The following is a 17,997-nucleotide window of genomic DNA, read 5'->3' as shown; positions in this document are numbered from 1 at the left end:
CTTCTTTACGTCCGTAATCTGATCGGAACCCGATCGGCTATTTTAAGCGAATGACGACGTGGCACGTTTGCCACGCCGTGTGCTTGCCCGGAAAAATCGGGCGGGTTCCGAATTGATGGCCGTTTGATTTTGCGAGTGATCGGGAGTTTAGTGCGGTTTGAATCGAAATTCAGTGACTTCATTGTATAATCTATCGAGGGACGGTGTTTGTCGGGTGTGGCTTCTCGAAGAACCGTTTTTCCGGGTTCTAACGCAATCCATGGAAGCTAGGGCAGATCGATTCTACACAGGAAGTTAGGAACCATATCGGGCTATCCTGAAAGCTGGTCCAGTTTCTAGTTTTAAATTTTCAGAATAGGGAGAACCGGCTCGGTTCCTGATTCCAAGTGAAGAACCAACCAAGAATCAGACCAATCGGTCCGAATTTTGAACCGGTTTCATAAAGTCTAAAAACCTGATTTTTCAATTGGCATCTTTTTACTCTATCTCTTTTTCTCTATTTTCTCTAACCTCACTCTAACACTTCACAACTTTCTCTCTCTATCTCTCTCTCGACTCACCCTCCTTTTCGCTCGCCCTCGCTCATTCGAGCCTAACAACCTTCGCTCGCTCGCTCACCTTCATTTACCTTTGGATCGTTTCATCGCTCATATTATTTTCCTGTAAAAAAACGGAACCAATAAAAGGAACAAAACAAAAACAGGGTTCTCGGTAGACCCTGAACAGGACTGGAAAACGCACGATAGGTTTCAGGGCAAACGAGGTAGGTTCCGGTCTGGAACTTACCCATCCTGGACCGGAATCTTGGACTCGGGAACCAATCGCCCCTGATGAAATGGAATAGCATACTCCTACGTGCGTCGCCTTTTCTCACCGCGCCACGTGGCGACCCGAGAGGAGGCCCCCAGTGGACAAGTCCAGCTCCAGGCGGCTCCTTCCACCACCACCACCACCACCACCGTCGCTCATTTATTGCCCAGCCGCTCTCAATCAAACTCTCTCTCTCTCTCTCTCTCTCTCTCTCTCGGCGACTTCCATTCTCCTCGGGCGATTTGCCGATCCTCTCCGCCGATTCATCGGGCGCTTCGGATTCCGCTCCCGCCTCTCGCGCTCTCCTCCGCCCGCGATCCCCGGCGATCCTTCCGCCGTCTTTACGCGACCGGAGCCGGACGAGGGGAAGGGAAGGTTGATGGCGGGGCGCCGGTCGGGTTCTGCTGCGGCGGCGGGGGGCGGCAGCTGAATCGAGCTCGTTCGCGGCGGTGGTGGTGGCCGGCCGGCCGGCCGGCGGGCGTTCGCGGCGGCGGCGGCGGCGGCGGCGAGGGGGTGGTTCTTGGGTGGGGGAGTGCGCCGGGTTGCTTTTGAGTAAGTCGACATGATGGGCGGGAGCTTGTTCCATCACCGGAAGCATTCGTGGCCGACGGAAGAGTACATCAACAGATCGACTCTGCAGCAGGCGAGTGTCTTGTTTCTTTTTTCTTTTTTTCCTATTAATAGAACCCCGTGTGTTTTGGTTTTTTGTTTGCTAAGCTGTCTTGCTGATTCTCTTGTTCGGGGAAATTAAGCATTCTGTTCCTGCGACGATTCGAGTGAAGTGGCGGGGGATCGAGAGCCGTAGCTTGACAGCTTTTTTTACGCTTTGTGTCGTCGTCACCTGTTTAATCTATGGGGTGATGGGTATGGTTCAACATTTTGCTTCCGATGAAGTGCGTGATGAGCAAATTATGGATCTTGTTGCAGAGTGCCCGTCCGTTATGCATAATCCAAAGCTTCTTTGAATTTTCCTTCTTCTTTTTTTTTTTCTTTTGGGTATTGTTTGTTTGCTAAGGACTCGGGGGTGCTCAATCTTAGAGGCTTGCCTTTTGCTGATCAATTTGATGGTGTTCTGCAGTTTGACTTCGATAGCGCTGCTCCTCCGGAGCAAGCATGGAGAAGAAGATTAGACAGTCATGCGAATATTCTCAAAGAATTCAGCGTTACCTTTAGGGAGGCTGTACAGATGGTATATTTTCTGCCATCTTTCTTACATTTGTTTCTTGTGTCGATTTTGTCCATGATGCTGCTGTGCATCTCCGCATGCGCTTTTCGAACCTTTCTTATTCTTGGATTCTATAGCTGGCCTTTTCCATCTTTCATGATTTTTTGATCTCCAAAATTGTAGGTTCGGCTGGGCATACGCCTTTGGTCTTACGTTAGAGAAGAGGCATCCCATGGAAGGGTACTTTCCCTTTTAGTTAAAGCAATTTTCTTTTTCAGTTTATTCTATGAGATTCTATCAATTCTATGTAGTAAGTTGTGATATTACAATTTAATTGTCGATATTCTATACACCATGTGCAGAAAGCACCTATTGATCCTTTCACTCGAGGGAGTTGCAAGCCATCTGCATCTCAAGGGGTTCCTCTAGGAGGGATGGGGTATGTCCTTGGTAAAGCATGATCTTTTGTCCCTTCATAGAACTTCTCAATCTTTTCGTCTCATTGGGTTTATTTTGCAGAAGTGGTAGCATATCTAGAGGGTTTAGAGGCGAGTTCAGGCAGTGGCAAATAATTCCTGGTACACGTGAAGCTTCACCTGTCATGGCTAATCAGTTCTCTGTAAAGCTCTGCTCTTCATATAGTATAGAAACGTATTGTATTCTTTTCAATTTACGTATGATGATGTGAGTGATTTTCAAGGGTGAGTTTACAGCTCATGTTATAATGCGATTTAGATAATCCAAAGATTTCAGATGTTCAAAATATGAAGTCTTCCCTTTTGATGTTTAAACTTCTGTTGGATAATTTGGTTATTGGGGTTCTACAGATTTTCATATCTCGGGATGGGGGAAATAAAAGTTATGCATCAGTCTTGGCTCCGGGCCAGCATGAAGGGCTAGGGTGAGATAAAAAAACTTTTGCATTTGAATATTTGCTGATGATCTTACTGCTTGTCCTGTGGTGAAGTATTCACAGGGTCTTCATGTTGTTAATGTGAAATACTGCCCACCAATTATAACTGTTTTATCACATTTAGAGTTGTTAGAATAATTAAATATTAAACAATGCCTTCATTTAACAGCTTAATCTTTTAAAACAGTTGGCACTGGTCCCACCAAAATCTAACATGGTATCAGAGCAGGAGGTCCTGAGTTCAAATCTTTCCAAGTCCCATTTGCCTCCCCAATTTAATATGTCCACGCTTAGTATTAGGCAAAAAAACCAGACTAAGCGTGAGGGGGAGTGTTAGAATAATTAAATATTAAACCATGCCTTCGTCTAACGGCTTAAGTTTTTAGAACAGTTGGCAGTGGTCCCACAAAATCTCACAAGAGTGTTGGTTGTGAAGGCGTGGACCAAAGGAAATAAAAAAAAAAAAAAGAGAAAAAGAATGGGATACTCTCCTGACAAGTTAGCACTCCCTATATTTCCAAGAAAAAAATTATGGATTGTATGTGAAGCTTTCTGGCACTCCTCGTATAATTGCTAATCAAATTCTTTGGAAAGTTAAACTAGCTTGGGTAGGACATTGATGTTTCATGATTGGAGGATGGATTCTAAAATTGGCTTCGGTTTCTTTGACTATGTTATCATATATCTACTTCCAAAGGATTGCTGGTTTTCTTGGAGTCTAATATTCTGCTGTTAAATTTATGAACCGAGGAGACTGGTTTCTTGTCTAGTTAATGCAAATTGATGAAGTGTTTTCCTGGTTATATGAAGGTATAACAACATATACAAGCGGTAGATTGGATAGAGAATCATTAATAGTTGTTGGAGGGTTGTGTGTTATTCTGGGCCCTATGAGTAGCATTGTTGATCTTGCAGGAAAAACAACGATGAGGGTATATCATCATGGGGTTGGAATTTGAGCGGTCAGCGTTCAACATACCATGCTCTATTTCCTAGAGCATGGACAGTTTATGATGGTACGTTGTTTTTGTCACTTGATTTTGGAATATTCAGCTAATGATTTTTCATCTTTCTCCAAAGCTGCATTTCTTTCTCTAGTCATACTGAAATACTTATTTATCAGGTGAGCCAGACCCAGATTTGAAGGTGTCTTGCCGGCAGATATCACCATTTGTACCTCATAATTATAGAGATAGCAGTCTTCCTACTGCAGTATTTGTTTACACGGTACAGTTTTTTTTTTTTTTCGAACTTGATTACATGAACTTCGTTTTTCCAGCAGCACCAAAAGTCCTTTCGTGTATTTTCACACTCCTAGCCTTCTACTGTGATAAAGGAAAGCCAACAAAGCCAGCCTTAACAACTAACTCTAAACACAATTTATTTTAAATGATGGTTAACCCATATAAAATCAGAAATACAAGTCCCAGGTGACTTTGACATTTCAAAATCAGCTAACATCATTCTCCGACTTCAATTGAAACTTGCAATTCTGCTAACAGATGATTTTTTGCTTTCGGGTGTCACAAACATAGAGCAAATTCCATATTGCGGCCAGGATTCTATTTACTAATCCTAGCTTGGTGGGCAGTCTATCTAGCATAATCGACCAAGCTAAAATTAGTGTTTTGGAATAGGTGTAAACCATATAAGTTTTCACCAATCAACCTTATGGTTTTTTATTTGTCAATCATTCCTAGTAATAGGAACAGAGAAAGCTCTCTTCTGGCTGGACGTGGGGGGACTCTTATCTGCTCTTGAATCTATCAAAGAAGCTGCAAATTTCACAATGGAATTGACAACTTTTATGGATTCTATCATGGACATTCTTCAGCTTTTATTACGTGTAGGAGATCCTCTATGGCTAGTTAAAATAAAGTTCGGTGGAAGATCAATTTTATTAGTTACTGGTAGAATGAGCTCATAAAGTGGTAGGAACTGAGGGGACAATGCACATTTGATTCGAGATAGATTGTTGGGTGGTTCAATATTTACTTGTCTGCCTTATTGCTGATCCTGCCATCTCTGAAATCCCTTATCTAGAGTAGGATATGTGTCGGCCAAATAATTTATAGGTCCGCTGCTGTTATATGTTTGCTCATTGTGGCTATTATTCTTGTTTAGTTGGTCAACACTGGGAAGGAAAGGGCAAAAGTCAGCCTTCTCTTTACATGGGCGGTAAGCTTTCTTTTCTGTTGGAGAAATTCACAGAGCCTTTTTCTGTTTGAGTTAGGATGCATCTTTTCTTCTGCAGAACTCAATTGGAGGGGTCTCACACATGTCAGGAGATCATGTAAATGAACCCTTTATGTGAGTATCTAGTTCTATGCACTTAGTTTTTTATTCTGCAACATGTGCTGATATGTACTCTTTGGGCTCGTCTTTTTTTTTTTTGCTAGTGGAGAAGATGGAGTTTCTGGTGTCCTTCTGCATCACAGGCAAGTCATTAAAACCATGTCAGAGATGGAGATTGGGAGTTATTACCATATTCTGCATTATCATTGGCTTTGTCTTTCGTCTTTCCTACTTTTAAAAGACAACCAAATGTTTCTGAGGCTCGAGCACTTGCTGCAGGACTGCAAAAGGGGGCCCACCTGTGACTTTTTCGATAGCTGCCTGTGAAACTCAAAATGTGAGTGTAACTGTTTTGCCCTGCTTTGGGCTTTCTCAAGAAAGCTCTATAACTGCAAAGGACATGTGGGATACTATGGCTCGAGTAAGTGTTCTTATTTGTACTGGGAGCTATATTTTTGGGCTGGATGTACATTTTCTCTTTTTGCAGCCATTATTCAAAATTTGCAACTTTCATTTTCTCTTTGGCCAAAGATTGACTTCATTTTTGATAGAGAATTTTAAGAGGATTGGTTTCTCCAGTTGTGTGAAGCAGTGTCAAAATCTCCTCACACTAGGTATTGTCTTTTCATTTGGTTGTGCCTCAAGGATGGTCAATTCGATAGGGAGAACTTCAATTCTGGGTTAAGCACGCCTTCATCACCAGGAGAAACGATTTGTGCTGCAGTGTCAGCTACTGCATGGGTGGAACCCCATGGGAAGTGCACTGTTGTGTTCGGTCTTGCGTGGTCTTCTCCAAAAGTAAAATTCCTTAAGGGAAGCTCCTATAATAGGTCTCTCTCTCTCTCTCTCCCTCTCTCTCTCTCTCTCTCTCTCTCTCTGTGGAGTACAAGCGTCTAGGTTGGATGTTTTACTACTCTTGTTAGTTTGTTGGATTCCCTTAATGGACATGCTCTACAATTTTACAGGAGGTACACTAAATTTTATGGGACATCAGAAACAGCTGCTGTGGACTTGGTTCATGATGCATTAACAAGTAATCTCCTATTCACTTGCTTTTCTTCAATTCTTTTCCCTTATTTTCTTGGTTTGTCAAATCACTTGTCTAGTTTTTGCACTACTTTTTAGGTTCGGTTCATGACTTGGTAAAAATTTCTCTTTTGCAGTTTGTATTTTGGAACTTGTAAAGAGGATTCCTAATTCTTATATGTGTTTGATCTATGACACTGTGCATAGAGACCTTTAGTACTAGATTTCAAGTTAAGGTCTTTCATCTTTTAGTTCATCCTAACATTTTAATTTTGCTTTGTCAGATTATAAACGATGGGAAGAAGAGATTGAAAAATGGCAAGCTCCTATTCTTAAGGACGATAAGCTTCCAGAATGGTAATTCACTGCTTTGTGTATATATAGGTGTCAATTGTCAAGCATCTTGCCTGGGCATTGCGCCATGTTAGTGGGATGAGAATCTCGCTTATCATGCATTGTGTTCCTTGAGATTGCTCGTGCAAGCAAATTACAAGCACTTCACTCAGGCTGTCAGTTGGACCTGACAGAATGATAGATTCAGTATAAACAAACGCTTAATTCTCATCAAGACTTTTATGATAGGAATCTATAGGTAGTTGAAGTTAACGAACCGTTGCTTATAAAGGATATCATCAATTAAATTTTGGACATCACTGAACCGAAGACCATATGCATTCTTTATAGAAGCTGGATTATTTGGTGATGACTCCACTGAGGCTGCAATGGGGATAGGGCTGGAGCACAGCATGACTCACCTGTTAGAGAATGACTCTAGAAATGATTATATCTGGTCACAAGCATTCTGGTTTTTGTCAGCCCTGTATCCAAACATCTTTTTGTTCTTTGCAGGTACAAGTTTACTCTATTCAATGAGCTTTACTTCTTGGTCGCTGGTGGAACGGTCTGGATTGGTATTCTACTCTTCTTAAATGGAAACGCTCCTCATCTCCATCTCCGTACTCCCTCCCTTCCCCTCAAAAAGAAGAAGAAAAAACATGCATGCATGCGCCTCCACACACACACACACAGAGAATTAACTTGCTGACACAAATAGATGCATTCAGAACACTCATTGGCAGGAATAAAGGAAAATAAGATAATACAAAGAGATGAAAACAAGTAAATCAGACTCGTGATGTCACATTGTCTTGAAGGTTCTTATCCTCTTTTTGAGTTTTGAACAAATGGAAGGAAGCATTCGATCCTTTTTGGGAATGTTTTAATCCATTCTATTGCATATGAATAACATAAGTAAAAACTGTCTCTTATAATTTCACTTTGGCCTGAACAATGATATGGTTCCTTTGCAACTATTGTAGACTCCTCATTGCCAAGTGAAGGCATGACAGTTGATCATCGTCCAGCAAGGAAAATGGAAAAAGGAGATAAAGCAGTAGTTGAAGCCAAATTGAACTGTGGAGAAAGGGGAGTAGAGCATACTTTCAGCGTTGAAAGTGAAACAAAAACTTTCCCTCAATTATCAGGGGAAGATATGTCAATGATCCCATGGAAGGTGGATGAGTCTCGGAATTCTTCCCAGTTGTCAACAGTGCATGATGTGCACACTGAAATGGATGATGTTGGTAGGTTCTTGTACTTGGAAGGGGTCGAATACGTTATGTGGTGTACATATGATGTGCACTTTTATGCATCTTTTGCCCTTCTTGAGCTGTTTCCCAAAATTGAACTTAGCATTCAACGTGATTTTGCTAAAGCAGTCTTATGTGAGGATGGAAGAAAAGTGAAATTTCTTGCCGAGGGGAAGTCGGGAATTCGTAAGGTTAGAGGTGCAATTCCTCATGATCTTGGAACACATGATCCATGGCACGAAATGAATGCCTATAACATTCATGACACAAGCAAGTGGAAGGATCTGAACCCAAAATTCGTGCTTCAAGTTTATAGGGATTTCTCAGCAACAGGAGACATGTCCTTTGGAGTAGATGTATGGCCATCTGTTCGTGCTGCTATGGAATACATGAAACAGTTTGATCGGGACGATGATGGTCTTATTGAAAATGATGGATTTCCAGATCAAACATATGATGCCTGGACGGTTCATGGTGTTAGTGCTTACTGTGGTGGCTTGTGGCTTGCTGCACTTCAAGCTGCAGGTGCCATGGCCCTTCAGCTGGGAGACAGGGAGTTCGCCGATTGGTGCAAAAGCACTTTTTTGAGGGCTAAACCTGTATTCGAAGAAAAGCTGTGGAATGGTTCGTATTTTAACTATGACAGTGGGTCAAGTAGTAATAGTAAATCTATACAAGCGGATCAGCTTGCGGGGCAATGGTACACTGCCTCGTCTGGATTGCCTCCGCTTTTTGATGAATGTAAAATAAGAAGCTCTCTACAGAAGGTATATGATTTTAATGTCATGAAAGTGAAGGGTGGAATGATGGGTGCAGTGAATGGAATGCATCCCAACGGAAAAGTGGACGATACATGCATGCAATCACGAGAAGTATGGACCGGTGTGACTTATGCTGTGGCAGCTACCATGATCTTCTCTGGAATGAAAGACGAAGCATTTGCCACTGCTGAAGGAATTTTCACTGCTGGCTGGTCTGAAGAGGGATATGGGTAATTCCTTGCACTCGCATTTCGAATTTAGTAGTCATATCACTTCAGAGGTTTACTTTGTGTTTGAGTCCAGTTTATATGTTTGTCAAGTTAATTGCTTGGTTTCTTGCCTTTAATTGAAGAGGTTGGTGGAGTTTCATTGTCATATGATACATGTTATAAAAATGGATTTGCGAATGTGTTTTGTTCTCCATGATGTGATGATACCTTGTGTGTAGATATTATTTAGGACTGTTATTATTCAGATTATGCCCTTAGAGCAAACGGACCTCAATCAAACCTCTTCATTAGTGGAGGGAGAAAGATAGCTTGGAATATTTTGTTTATGATTATTTTCTTAATATCCTCATGGAGAGATGTTAAAAGGCACGTTTCACCGATAAAAAAAACAAAAGAAGGAAATTGCGTCTATATGATTTCTTTATAAATAGCTAGTCAATGTTTCTAGTTTTTTAAATAAACTTCTGAATCTGATTATACATCAATGACACTACCAGATTTTTCAGTCTTTTTCTGCAAGGAATGCACCGGAAACTTAATTTTTAGTTAACAAGGTAGGGTCTGGAAAGGGAAATTCAATTTTTGTCAGGTCTACTTCGACCTCATAATCTCTGTTGTGAATAGATTTAGGTCATCCTAACATGGAGTATGTATCATTGTTTGAACTTTGACTAGGGACAGCTCTTCTTGATTCTCAGGATGAAAAATTATATGCTTTATATATGCGCCCGTCATTCTTCTTGTTACTCTACTACGTGGCAAATGCTCTTTCTGATGTAATGTATAGTAATTCGGTAAATTCTCTGTGAACAGGTACTGGTTCCAGACTCCGGAGGGTTGGACAATGGACGGTCACTTCCGATCACTAATGTATATGAGGCCGCTTTCTATCTGGGGCATGCAATGGGCTTTGAACCCACGCAAGGTCATTCTCGAGGCTCCTACAATAAATACGATGGACAGGATGTACATTCCTCCTGCTCCTTTTAGGTCCTGCCAGCACGAGACGAGCGCCAGGAGCGTCGCGAAAAAGGCAAGGTGCTTCGGGAATTCCGTTTTCCACTGTTCATGTGAATGATGATCTACTGCGAGTTTATCCGCAAAGGAAAAGAGCATGTATTGTGTGCTTGCTTCCTCTGACTCTCTTCAAGTGGAAAAGAATGCTGGAGGTGGGTCTCGGGCGGTCTTCCCCTAGGAACTAATAGTGTAAATTAAGCATGACGTATGGTACGGATTTCGTTCCATGCCCCCAATGGGAGATTGATGACAAATTGGGTTCGTTCTTTTTCTTGATTGCCAGGATCGGTAATTGAGAACTGAAGACAATAAGAGTGAGATTCTCAAATGTAACCTTTTACTGAATTTTGAGTTTGCCAGGATGGAGGAATGATAAAATCTCTGGCTAACACTGTACTGCATTCATTCCTTTCTCTTTCTTAATCCTTGTTTCGGTTACGGCGCTCATTCCATCAAAGTACAGGAAGGGCGTGCTTGTATGCCTTCACATGTAGTTGACTCCCTTGTCCTAAAGCACCCGTTTGGTTCAGCTTTCCTAATGGGCTTTAAGCCCCTAAAGCCTCTTGGAAAAAGTATAAGGTATTTGACAAGCATTTTTGGGACTCCATTGGCCAAATACTAACATTGGGAATGCCAAAAGCCAAAGCAGGTCCTAGAATGCTATAGTAGCGGTTTAATGATTTTTTTTTTATTTCCAATATTGTCCTCACTAATAATTATGTATTCCACTTTTGCCCTAAAAAATTAGTGTTCATCTTCTTCCTCAAGCTTGCTGTCGCGCATGCCATTGAGCTGCTGTCTTCACCGGAGGCACTATCTTTGCCAGAGCTGCTGTCGGTCGAGGACAAGATTGAGGGTCGAGCGACCCAGATCTGGTCAACGCGAGGGCGATCCAAATTTGGCCGATCACGATCATGTAACCTCGCGTCGCCTGAGGTCGCGTGACTACCCAGGCGTCATTGGCCTGGGTCGCTCGACCTCAGGTGATGGCCGCCGGTGCTAGATCTGGCTCGCCGGCGGTCACTTGACCTCGGGCACCGGTGGCCGTAGCCCTTTGCCGGCTCCAACGAAGGGTCACCCTTTTTTTTAATAAAAAAGAAAATCCCAAAGCCCTTTGCAAAAAAAAGTAGCCAAATACTATTTGGACCAAAGTAGTTTCACAAAGAATTTTTTACCAAATACTATTTGCATTTTCCCAAGAGGCTTTAACCTAAAGGTATTTGCATTCCCCCAATGCTCATTTACAAAGTTGAAGCAAACGGGCCCTAAGTACTAGCTTTTGATCAGCTCGTTACATAACATGTTCGATTACGTGACAGGTGTGGAGTCGATATCAGAACACTGACGGTGATGCTATGAATGATGGATCAGCATTGTGAAGGTACCAAACATGTCGAGTGATGGTCGAGTCCCTCTTGGATTTTTTTTTCTTTCTTTCTAAGTTGCATCGAAAGTGCTAAAACTCGCTGGAAAAGCGCAATCAAGCCCACGAGTGGACTCCTGAGTTGCTTGAATTGAGCACTGATGTCCCAGTCGGTGATTATCAAAGCACCAAAAGGTGAAGCTGCAATCATAAAGCTCATTGACATTCTTAAATGGATAGAGATAAACTTGTAAAGAGTAATGGATAAGTGCACTAAAAGTCTTAAAACTTATCACCAAAATGTAATTGAGTTCTTAAACTTTCAAAAAGTCCTAAAATTTATTATAAAAATACAACTGAGTTCTAAAACTTTCAAAAGTATAGTCAAGTCCTTCCATTAATTCCGTCTAACTTGACAAACGGAAAGTGCTAACATGTTTAAAGATTTAATTGTACAAACGTAATAAATTTTTGGATTTAATTGCACTTTTTTAAAATTTTAGAACTCAATTACACTTTTATGATAAATTTTAAAACTTAATTGTATTTTTTGAAAGTTTTAATATTCAATTGCATTTTTGTGACAAATTTTAGAACTTTTAATTCACTTATTTAAAAAGGTAATGTCGAGGGATAGTACAAGTTTTAGTAATGATGACATGCAATTATCATTAAGTTGAAGTTAATGAGTGTGTCAAGTTAAAGGGTATATCATTATATGTTCCAAACAGATAGACGTGTACAGAATTATGTCATGAATCTCTTGGCTATTGTAGATCTCATAAAATACCACCCCTTGAGTCTAATGATAAAAATAATCTTATTTTTACTAGTTCGTATCTTCAGAAAAGTTAGAAAGGGTTGATGACGAAGTTTCAAACTTTCGATTCTATATGCCTTGAAACCAAAGCAATATTTTGGGTTTTTGTTTGAGCTGTACGAGATAAAATTCTCAGATACGGTTCTCCGAGGGGGAGTACTATTGGTTTACCTATCTCAATAAAGTCTATGCTTGGTTTGAAGAATGTCTCAAGATTCAGGCGATTGACGAATTAATTTCTTTTTGTACATGACCACTAAATCAAATTCAGTCATATTTCTCGATTTTAAACTCCCCAAGTTCATATTTGTATATCTTATTTATGGCTAGATAAATAAAAATCTCATCTAATATTTATGGGTTAATATCGCTAAAAACTCTAAACTGGTACATCTGTGACAATTTTACCCCAAACTAATTTTTTGACCACGAAAAACTCCAAACTGGTATATCTGTGATAAATTTACCCCAAACTAATCTTTTAACCACCAAAAATCCCGAACTGGTACATTTGTAATAAATTTACCTTTCGTTAGTTTCCATTAAATTGAATTAATACAAAAAAAATCATAAATTGTCACGCCTGTGACAAACGGAGGGTAAAACATAAAATTGGTACATCCGTCAATTGCCGCATGTCATTTAACAAAGCAAATTGACAGTAAAATTTAACGGAAATAAATTAAGGATAAATTTGTCACAGGTGTACCAGTTTGGGAATTTTGATGGTCGAAAAATTAGTTTGGAGTAAATTTATCACAAGCGTACCAGTTTGGGGTTTTTCGCAGTATTAACCCAATATTATTCTGATGTTGTAAATTTGTTTTATGCGCAACATAACTATGAACAAAAAACATTTTTTCATAAAATTCAAGTATACTAAAATATTATTAGTTATAAATGGAAAGTGAATAACAATAATAATGAAATAGACACTGAAAATGAAAATGGCTCTCGCCTGTTTTTGTTTGACAAACCCATTCACCATTGATTGACAAATAAAAAATGACACAAATAATTATCGTCTTTGGACTTTTAACTTGTCAATGTGATTAATGTATTTTGACTCAATGCGTAATATTGTCCTTGACCTTTTAATTTATTAAGCGTGGTCCCCTAATTTTTTTTATAAATATTTAATTTAATCTCTAAATTACGTGAAAATTACGCAAACGAAAGGATTATATTTAATATTTACCAATAGTTTAGGGACATTGAACATTTATCAATAATTTATGGACTATATTTAATAAATTAAAAGTTTAGAGATAATATTGCACATTAGGCAAAAGTTCAGGGATTACGTTGCACTAAATTAAGAGTTGCACTAAATTAAGAGTCCAGGGCGATACCGCGTATTAGATCAAAGTTCGGGGACTACCGTGTTAATATCCAAAAAAAAATAAAAAGGAGAAAAAAGAACTCTTCTTTCAATCATCTCTCTCCTCAGGGTTTAGGGTTTAGCAGCAATCAGCAGAAACTCCAAAGATCGATTTGCTCTGCGGAGCAAAAGGAAGGAGAAAGCAAATGGAGATTGATCTCGGGAACCTCGCGTTCGACGTCGATTTCCATCCCTCGGAGCAGCTCGTCGCCTCCGGCCTCATCACCGGCGACCTCCTCCTGTAACACCTCCTCCTCCTCCTCCTCCTCCTCCGACCTCGAGCGGCTCCCGCTTGCGATCTCAGCTCCACCTCTCGAGCTCGTTGAACTATCGTCGTTTCTGACTCGTTTCCGATGTTGCAGGTACCGCTACGGCGACGGTTCCTCGCCGGAAAGGTAAAGGCGTGCTCTTTCGGCGCGATTTCTCCGGGGAATTTTTTGCGATTCATGCTGGGTTTTCTATGGTGAATTGAATTCGTGACGAGAGAGGGGTTTTCGGATGTTGTGCGGTTAGGTTACTGGAAGTACGAGCGCACAGGGAGTCGTGCCGGGCTGTTCGGTTTATCAACGATGGGAAAGGTGGACGCTTTGCTTGAATTTCATTCTCTTTCGTCGATGAATTCGTTTTTCACTTTAATGATTCGATCCAGCTAAAGAAGTCTTTTTTTTTTATTATTACTAAGAAAGAGCATAGCTGCTGTTCTGAATTTTAAGTCTTACCGTTTGCATTGTGTGCGATGTGGCGTACGGTCAGCGATCCTGACGGGTTCTCCGGATTGCTCGATTCTCGCGACGGATGTGGAGACGGGATCCGTTGTTGCTCGAGTTGAAAATGCTCACGAGTGAGTTTGTATTAGTGCTTCCTTCTGTCCTTGTCCATCCATCTCCATGGTAGGTGATACTGAAACTTTTGACTTTGGAGACCAGGGCTGCTGTCAATAGGTTGGTCAATTTGACGGAGTCTACTATTGCCACGGGAGATGATAATGGGTGCATTAAGGTGCTTACGCTCTGATCGTCCCTTCAATATTCTCTTCAATTCAAATTTCATTTACAGTTTTGCCAGAGCAATGCTGGATGGTCCTGATTGTTGGGCTTCATGTAGAGTGCCGTAGTTTGACTGAAGTCGCCATTGTCGTTCTAAGTTTCAGAATCAAGGAAAGCTTTTCTCTTCCACAAATACATTATTGCGATTGCTAAGCATCCTTCTCCATCATTTTTCTGTTGATTTACTTTTGTTCCAGCCTCTTGTGGAAAAGTACCTTTAAGAAACAATGATGAGAATACATAATAAAGAGAATAGCTACCACGTTGCTGTGCGTCCTACTTCGCAATGGGCATATATGTAGCTATCCCGTCCTAGAAGGGCATGCTTCAAATTTATAGTGTCTAGCGTTAGCTTTAGCTTATTATTACCAACATTTCGATGGATCACTTGGTTGTAGGTTTGGGACACAAGACAATGTTCTTGCTGCAACACATTTAGTGCCCATGAAGATTTCATATCAGACATGACATTTGCATCTGATTCCATGAAACTTGTCGTCACAAGGTGGTTCCTTCAAAACAATGTATTTAGCAATTGCTGGGATTTTTTCATTGCTTGTCTACATAAATATTGCTTGGAGATGGACTTTGTCTGTCTTTAAAGATAGACCGTCTGTCCTAGTCACACATGTGCCAGCAGTTCCTTCAGCATAATGACATTATCTTTTGTTTTTCAATAGTGGAGATGGGACTCTATCTGTTTGCAATCTTCGAAGTAATAAAGTAAGCTTCTCACTTTCCTAAAAGTTTTGTAAAAGAGCATTATTTTAGTGCTGCTTCTTTTGCTTCCCATTGGCTTGCATTCTGTAATATGCTGATCCATTCTATTTGAACAACAGGTCCAAACTCGGTCTGAGTTCTCTGAAGATGAGTTACTATCTGTCGTTATTATGAAGGTAGATGTCAACACTTGACTCCTATGTACTTGAAGCAGTATATACTGATTCTTGTGACATTACCCAAAAAATGGAATTTGATTTCTTTCACTTCCATTCCCATCTTTCAGCACATATCACTCTGGGTTTTTGCTCCCATACTCCCGCTTAATCTGTTATACCATTTATAAAGTGAACCTGTTTTACGTTAGCGGTGGGGTGTTTTGTGTGTGAACCTGTTTTTAGCCATTTTCTTTATTAGAAATGTGCTATCTGAGCCATTATTCTTGCTTGGAAACTTATACTGTAAAATATTATCTACTTGACTGCACGGCCAGTATCACTGCACGCATGCCTGGATATTTTTCCGTCCCATATGCAATGTATCGGATAGGCAGGTAATTACATAATAGAAATGACCCTCAATACAATATTTTGCACTGTTGTCAACCGAGCTGATCCTAATTTGGTTTGCCAGAATGGCAGGAAAGTCGTTTGTGGAACACAAAGTGGAACATTATTACTATATTCATGGGGATTTTTCAAGGATTGCAGGTAGTAATTTTGCTATTACATTTGAGAATTTGTACTTCCACAAGATTTATTTGTAAGTGAAAGCATAATTGATGATTGGCTACATGTTTGATTTAAGTGATCGCTTTGTGGATCTCTCCCCCAGCTCAGTTGATGCATTGCTGAAAGTGAGTGGTTAAATTCTGAACGTTATAAGGTTCTGAAGTATGCAGGATTGCACTTGTCTAACATCTTAACGTCATAATTGTCAGCTCGATGAGGATAGGATCATTGCAGGATCTGAGAACGGACTCATCAGGTGAGAATGCTGGTGTAGTTAGAGGAACACTTGGCAGACAACAGATACTTATTTTGCACCCTTTTTATGTCACACTGCTTTCTGAATTGGTGTTTTTGTCCCATTCATCTGTAGTCTGATAGGAATATTACCCAACAGAATCATCCAACCGATTGCAGAGCATTCAGATCATCCTATTGAGCGCCTTGGTAATAATGCCAGCCCTGTCGTGCGCAGATATTTTTCTATGAACTTCAGAATCTCTCTGGACGTGATCTTTGTAAAACTACACAGAAAATGTTTCTCAGTTTATTGCTAGTCGTTTTGCAGTTGACAAAAGACGTTGAAATTATAAGGAGTTCTAGTAATACTTCTTGATATCATATTGTCTCTTTCTACATTTGGTTTACTAATTTCTCTGCAAGCTTGTTCATCCAGTGTCATTTTTTGTTTGTATTTTGTAGCCTTCTCTTATGATAGAAAGTTTCTCGGCAGCATATCGCATGATCAGACATTGAAGGTGTGTAGATCTCTCTCTCTTCCACCCTCCACACCCCCAACACCACCACACCACACCCCCCGCTCTTTCTTTCTCCCCATGTAGGCACATGCGCGCGCGTGCACTTGTGCATTGTTGGTGCAGGTGTACTGCCCGGTGCATGTGTGTGTTTCTGCATTTCTCGAGGCATATGCAAGACTGTGCATATGTGCGTGAGGAAAATAGGTGAGTACATTTGCTCACAAGGTAGTGGAGGAATGATTTGGGGTCGTCCCTACTTACAGCACTTGTTCCGTCTTCCCTTAGTAGTTTGTTAGGCAATCATCATTCTCCTTTGCTAAACTTGAATACAAAATCATGCCGGTAAAGTGTCTTTCTTATTAGGCACTAATCTTTCTTGCAGCTCTGGGATTTGAATGACATATTGCTAGAGTCTGGAGATGCTCCATCGAATCAAGCAGCCATAGATGACAATGATAGCGATGAGATGGATGTGGATGCGAATCCTCCTGCTTCTAACAAGGGTACATTCTGCTCGGACATTTTTGTGCTTGTGGCACCGGGTGCATACTGCATGTTGATGCAGTCTCTACTAGATTGAGCGTTCCTTCATCATATCTAGTAAATCGTGCTGAAATATTTCATATTCTTGGTGGTAATTACCTGAATGACCTGTATGAATTGGCGCTCAGAATTTGATATCGAATACTTCTTTATGTCTCTCGATCTTTCTTTCATTTTTTTCTTCTAAACGATGACACTTTTCTTGGGTTTGATAACTAACGGAGGAATTTATAACCTGTTGCAGGGAACAAGAAGAAACATTCTGGCAAAGGAAATGATGTTGGCAATCCCAACAACTTTTTTGCCGACTTGTAGGTGATTGATGGCTTAAATCTTCATACGTACATGACATGTTGATGTTCATACAAATATATCAAGGCTCGATTCTAGTTGGCACATTTGGCAAGCTATTCGCACGTGTTGTTTTCATTGACAGTGTGTTCTCAGGGGGAAAATTTGACAGGACTCCGTGACCAAGGGCTTCTTATTGTCTATCTAACATTCTCGAAGATGTAATGTTCCATCTTAAAATTTTTTTATGTATTTTGAGTGTTCTCGGGACTACTTACTATATACAAAGTAGAAATCCAAATTGCAAAACGCCTACTCCTCCTCCTGTTGGCATCAATGACTGAAAAAATGAAAGTTAGATGATTGAAATAGGTAAGAGCAAAGATCGTTCCTTCTACATTTCGCCTACGGCTGATTTGCTTGTTCCTCGCATGAACTTGCATGACGTTTAATTGAAAACAAGTCAGATTCAGACATATATTGCAGCTGATAATGACGTTTCTCTAGCGCCTCATCCGTATATTTGTCAAGCGGATGGATC

At 40.5% G+C, this 17,997-nt stretch overlaps 2 protein-coding genes across 3 annotated transcripts; both read left to right on the top strand.

Annotated features, from left to right (window-relative positions):
* The first annotated feature begins 1,303 nt into the window (after nucleotides 1–1,303).
* LOC115694226 (uncharacterized) lies at nucleotides 1,304–10,319 on the top strand. The gene is made up of 18 exons (XM_030621344.2): nucleotides 1,304–1,453; nucleotides 1,889–1,999; nucleotides 2,159–2,215; nucleotides 2,338–2,414; nucleotides 2,495–2,594; nucleotides 2,803–2,876; nucleotides 3,804–3,904; nucleotides 4,012–4,115; nucleotides 5,013–5,066; nucleotides 5,143–5,198; nucleotides 5,288–5,326; nucleotides 5,463–5,604; nucleotides 5,829–6,013; nucleotides 6,149–6,216; nucleotides 6,494–6,566; nucleotides 7,059–7,120; nucleotides 7,529–8,789; nucleotides 9,603–10,319. Exons 1-18 carry the CDS (start codon nucleotides 1,373–1,375, stop codon nucleotides 9,865–9,867), a joined length of 2,910 nt encoding a protein of 969 aa, XP_030477204.1. The 5' UTR covers nucleotides 1,304–1,372; the 3' UTR covers nucleotides 9,868–10,319.
* A 3,108-nt stretch (nucleotides 10,320–13,427) lies between these two features.
* On the top strand, nucleotides 13,428–17,708 carry LOC115694227 (WD repeat-containing protein 55). Of its 2 annotated transcripts, none has more exons than XM_030621345.2 (15): nucleotides 13,428–13,611; nucleotides 13,733–13,765; nucleotides 13,884–13,948; nucleotides 14,124–14,211; nucleotides 14,297–14,369; nucleotides 14,815–14,921; nucleotides 15,097–15,139; nucleotides 15,256–15,312; nucleotides 15,770–15,846; nucleotides 15,944–15,992; nucleotides 16,077–16,123; nucleotides 16,238–16,311; nucleotides 16,567–16,622; nucleotides 17,005–17,125; nucleotides 17,410–17,708. In XM_030621345.2, exons 1-15 carry the CDS (start codon nucleotides 13,517–13,519, stop codon nucleotides 17,478–17,480), a joined length of 1,056 nt encoding a protein of 351 aa, XP_030477205.1. In that variant the 5' UTR covers nucleotides 13,428–13,516; the 3' UTR covers nucleotides 17,481–17,708. The 2 variants fall into 2 exon arrangements, with proteins under 2 accessions (XP_030477205.1, XP_056175412.1); XM_056319437.1 differs by having other exon boundaries at nucleotides 13,566–13,611; nucleotides 14,057–14,211.
* Nucleotides 17,709–17,997: the final 289 nt, after the last annotated feature.

This window comes from Syzygium oleosum, unplaced genomic scaffold (assembly GCF_021117445.2).
Source record: "Syzygium oleosum isolate NSW1041296 unplaced genomic scaffold, Sole_v2.1 Sole_v2.01, whole genome shotgun sequence".
NCBI classification, from domain to species: domain Eukaryota; kingdom Viridiplantae; phylum Streptophyta; class Magnoliopsida; order Myrtales; family Myrtaceae; genus Syzygium; species Syzygium oleosum.
Note: the sequence above shows the minus strand (reverse complement) of the source record. Positions and strands in the feature narration are given on the sequence as shown.

What these genes read in the sequence shown, in the direction of transcription:
- LOC115694226 (XM_030621344.2), top strand. Translation starts at nt 1,373, where the DNA reads ATGATGGGCGGGAGCTTGTTCCATCACCGGAAGCATTCGTGGCCGACG. An exon ending in CTGCAGTATTTGTTTACACG is followed by an intron (nt 4,116 to 5,012) that starts GTACAGTTTTTT and finishes ATTCTTGTTTAG; the next exon opens with TTGGTCAACACTGGGAAGGA. An exon ending in GGTTCATGATGCATTAACAA is followed by an intron (nt 6,217 to 6,493) that starts GTAATCTCCTAT and finishes TTGCTTTGTCAG; the next exon opens with ATTATAAACGATGGGAAGAA.
- LOC115694227 (XM_030621345.2), top strand. Translation starts at nt 13,517, where the DNA reads ATGGAGATTGATCTCGGGAACCTCGCGTTCGACGTCGATTTCCATCCC. An exon ending in ATCACCGGCGACCTCCTCCT is followed by an intron (nt 13,612 to 13,732) that starts GTAACACCTCCT and finishes CCGATGTTGCAG; the next exon opens with GTACCGCTACGGCGACGGTT. An exon ending in GACGGTTCCTCGCCGGAAAG is followed by an intron (nt 13,766 to 13,883) that starts GTAAAGGCGTGC and finishes TTGTGCGGTTAG; the next exon opens with GTTACTGGAAGTACGAGCGC.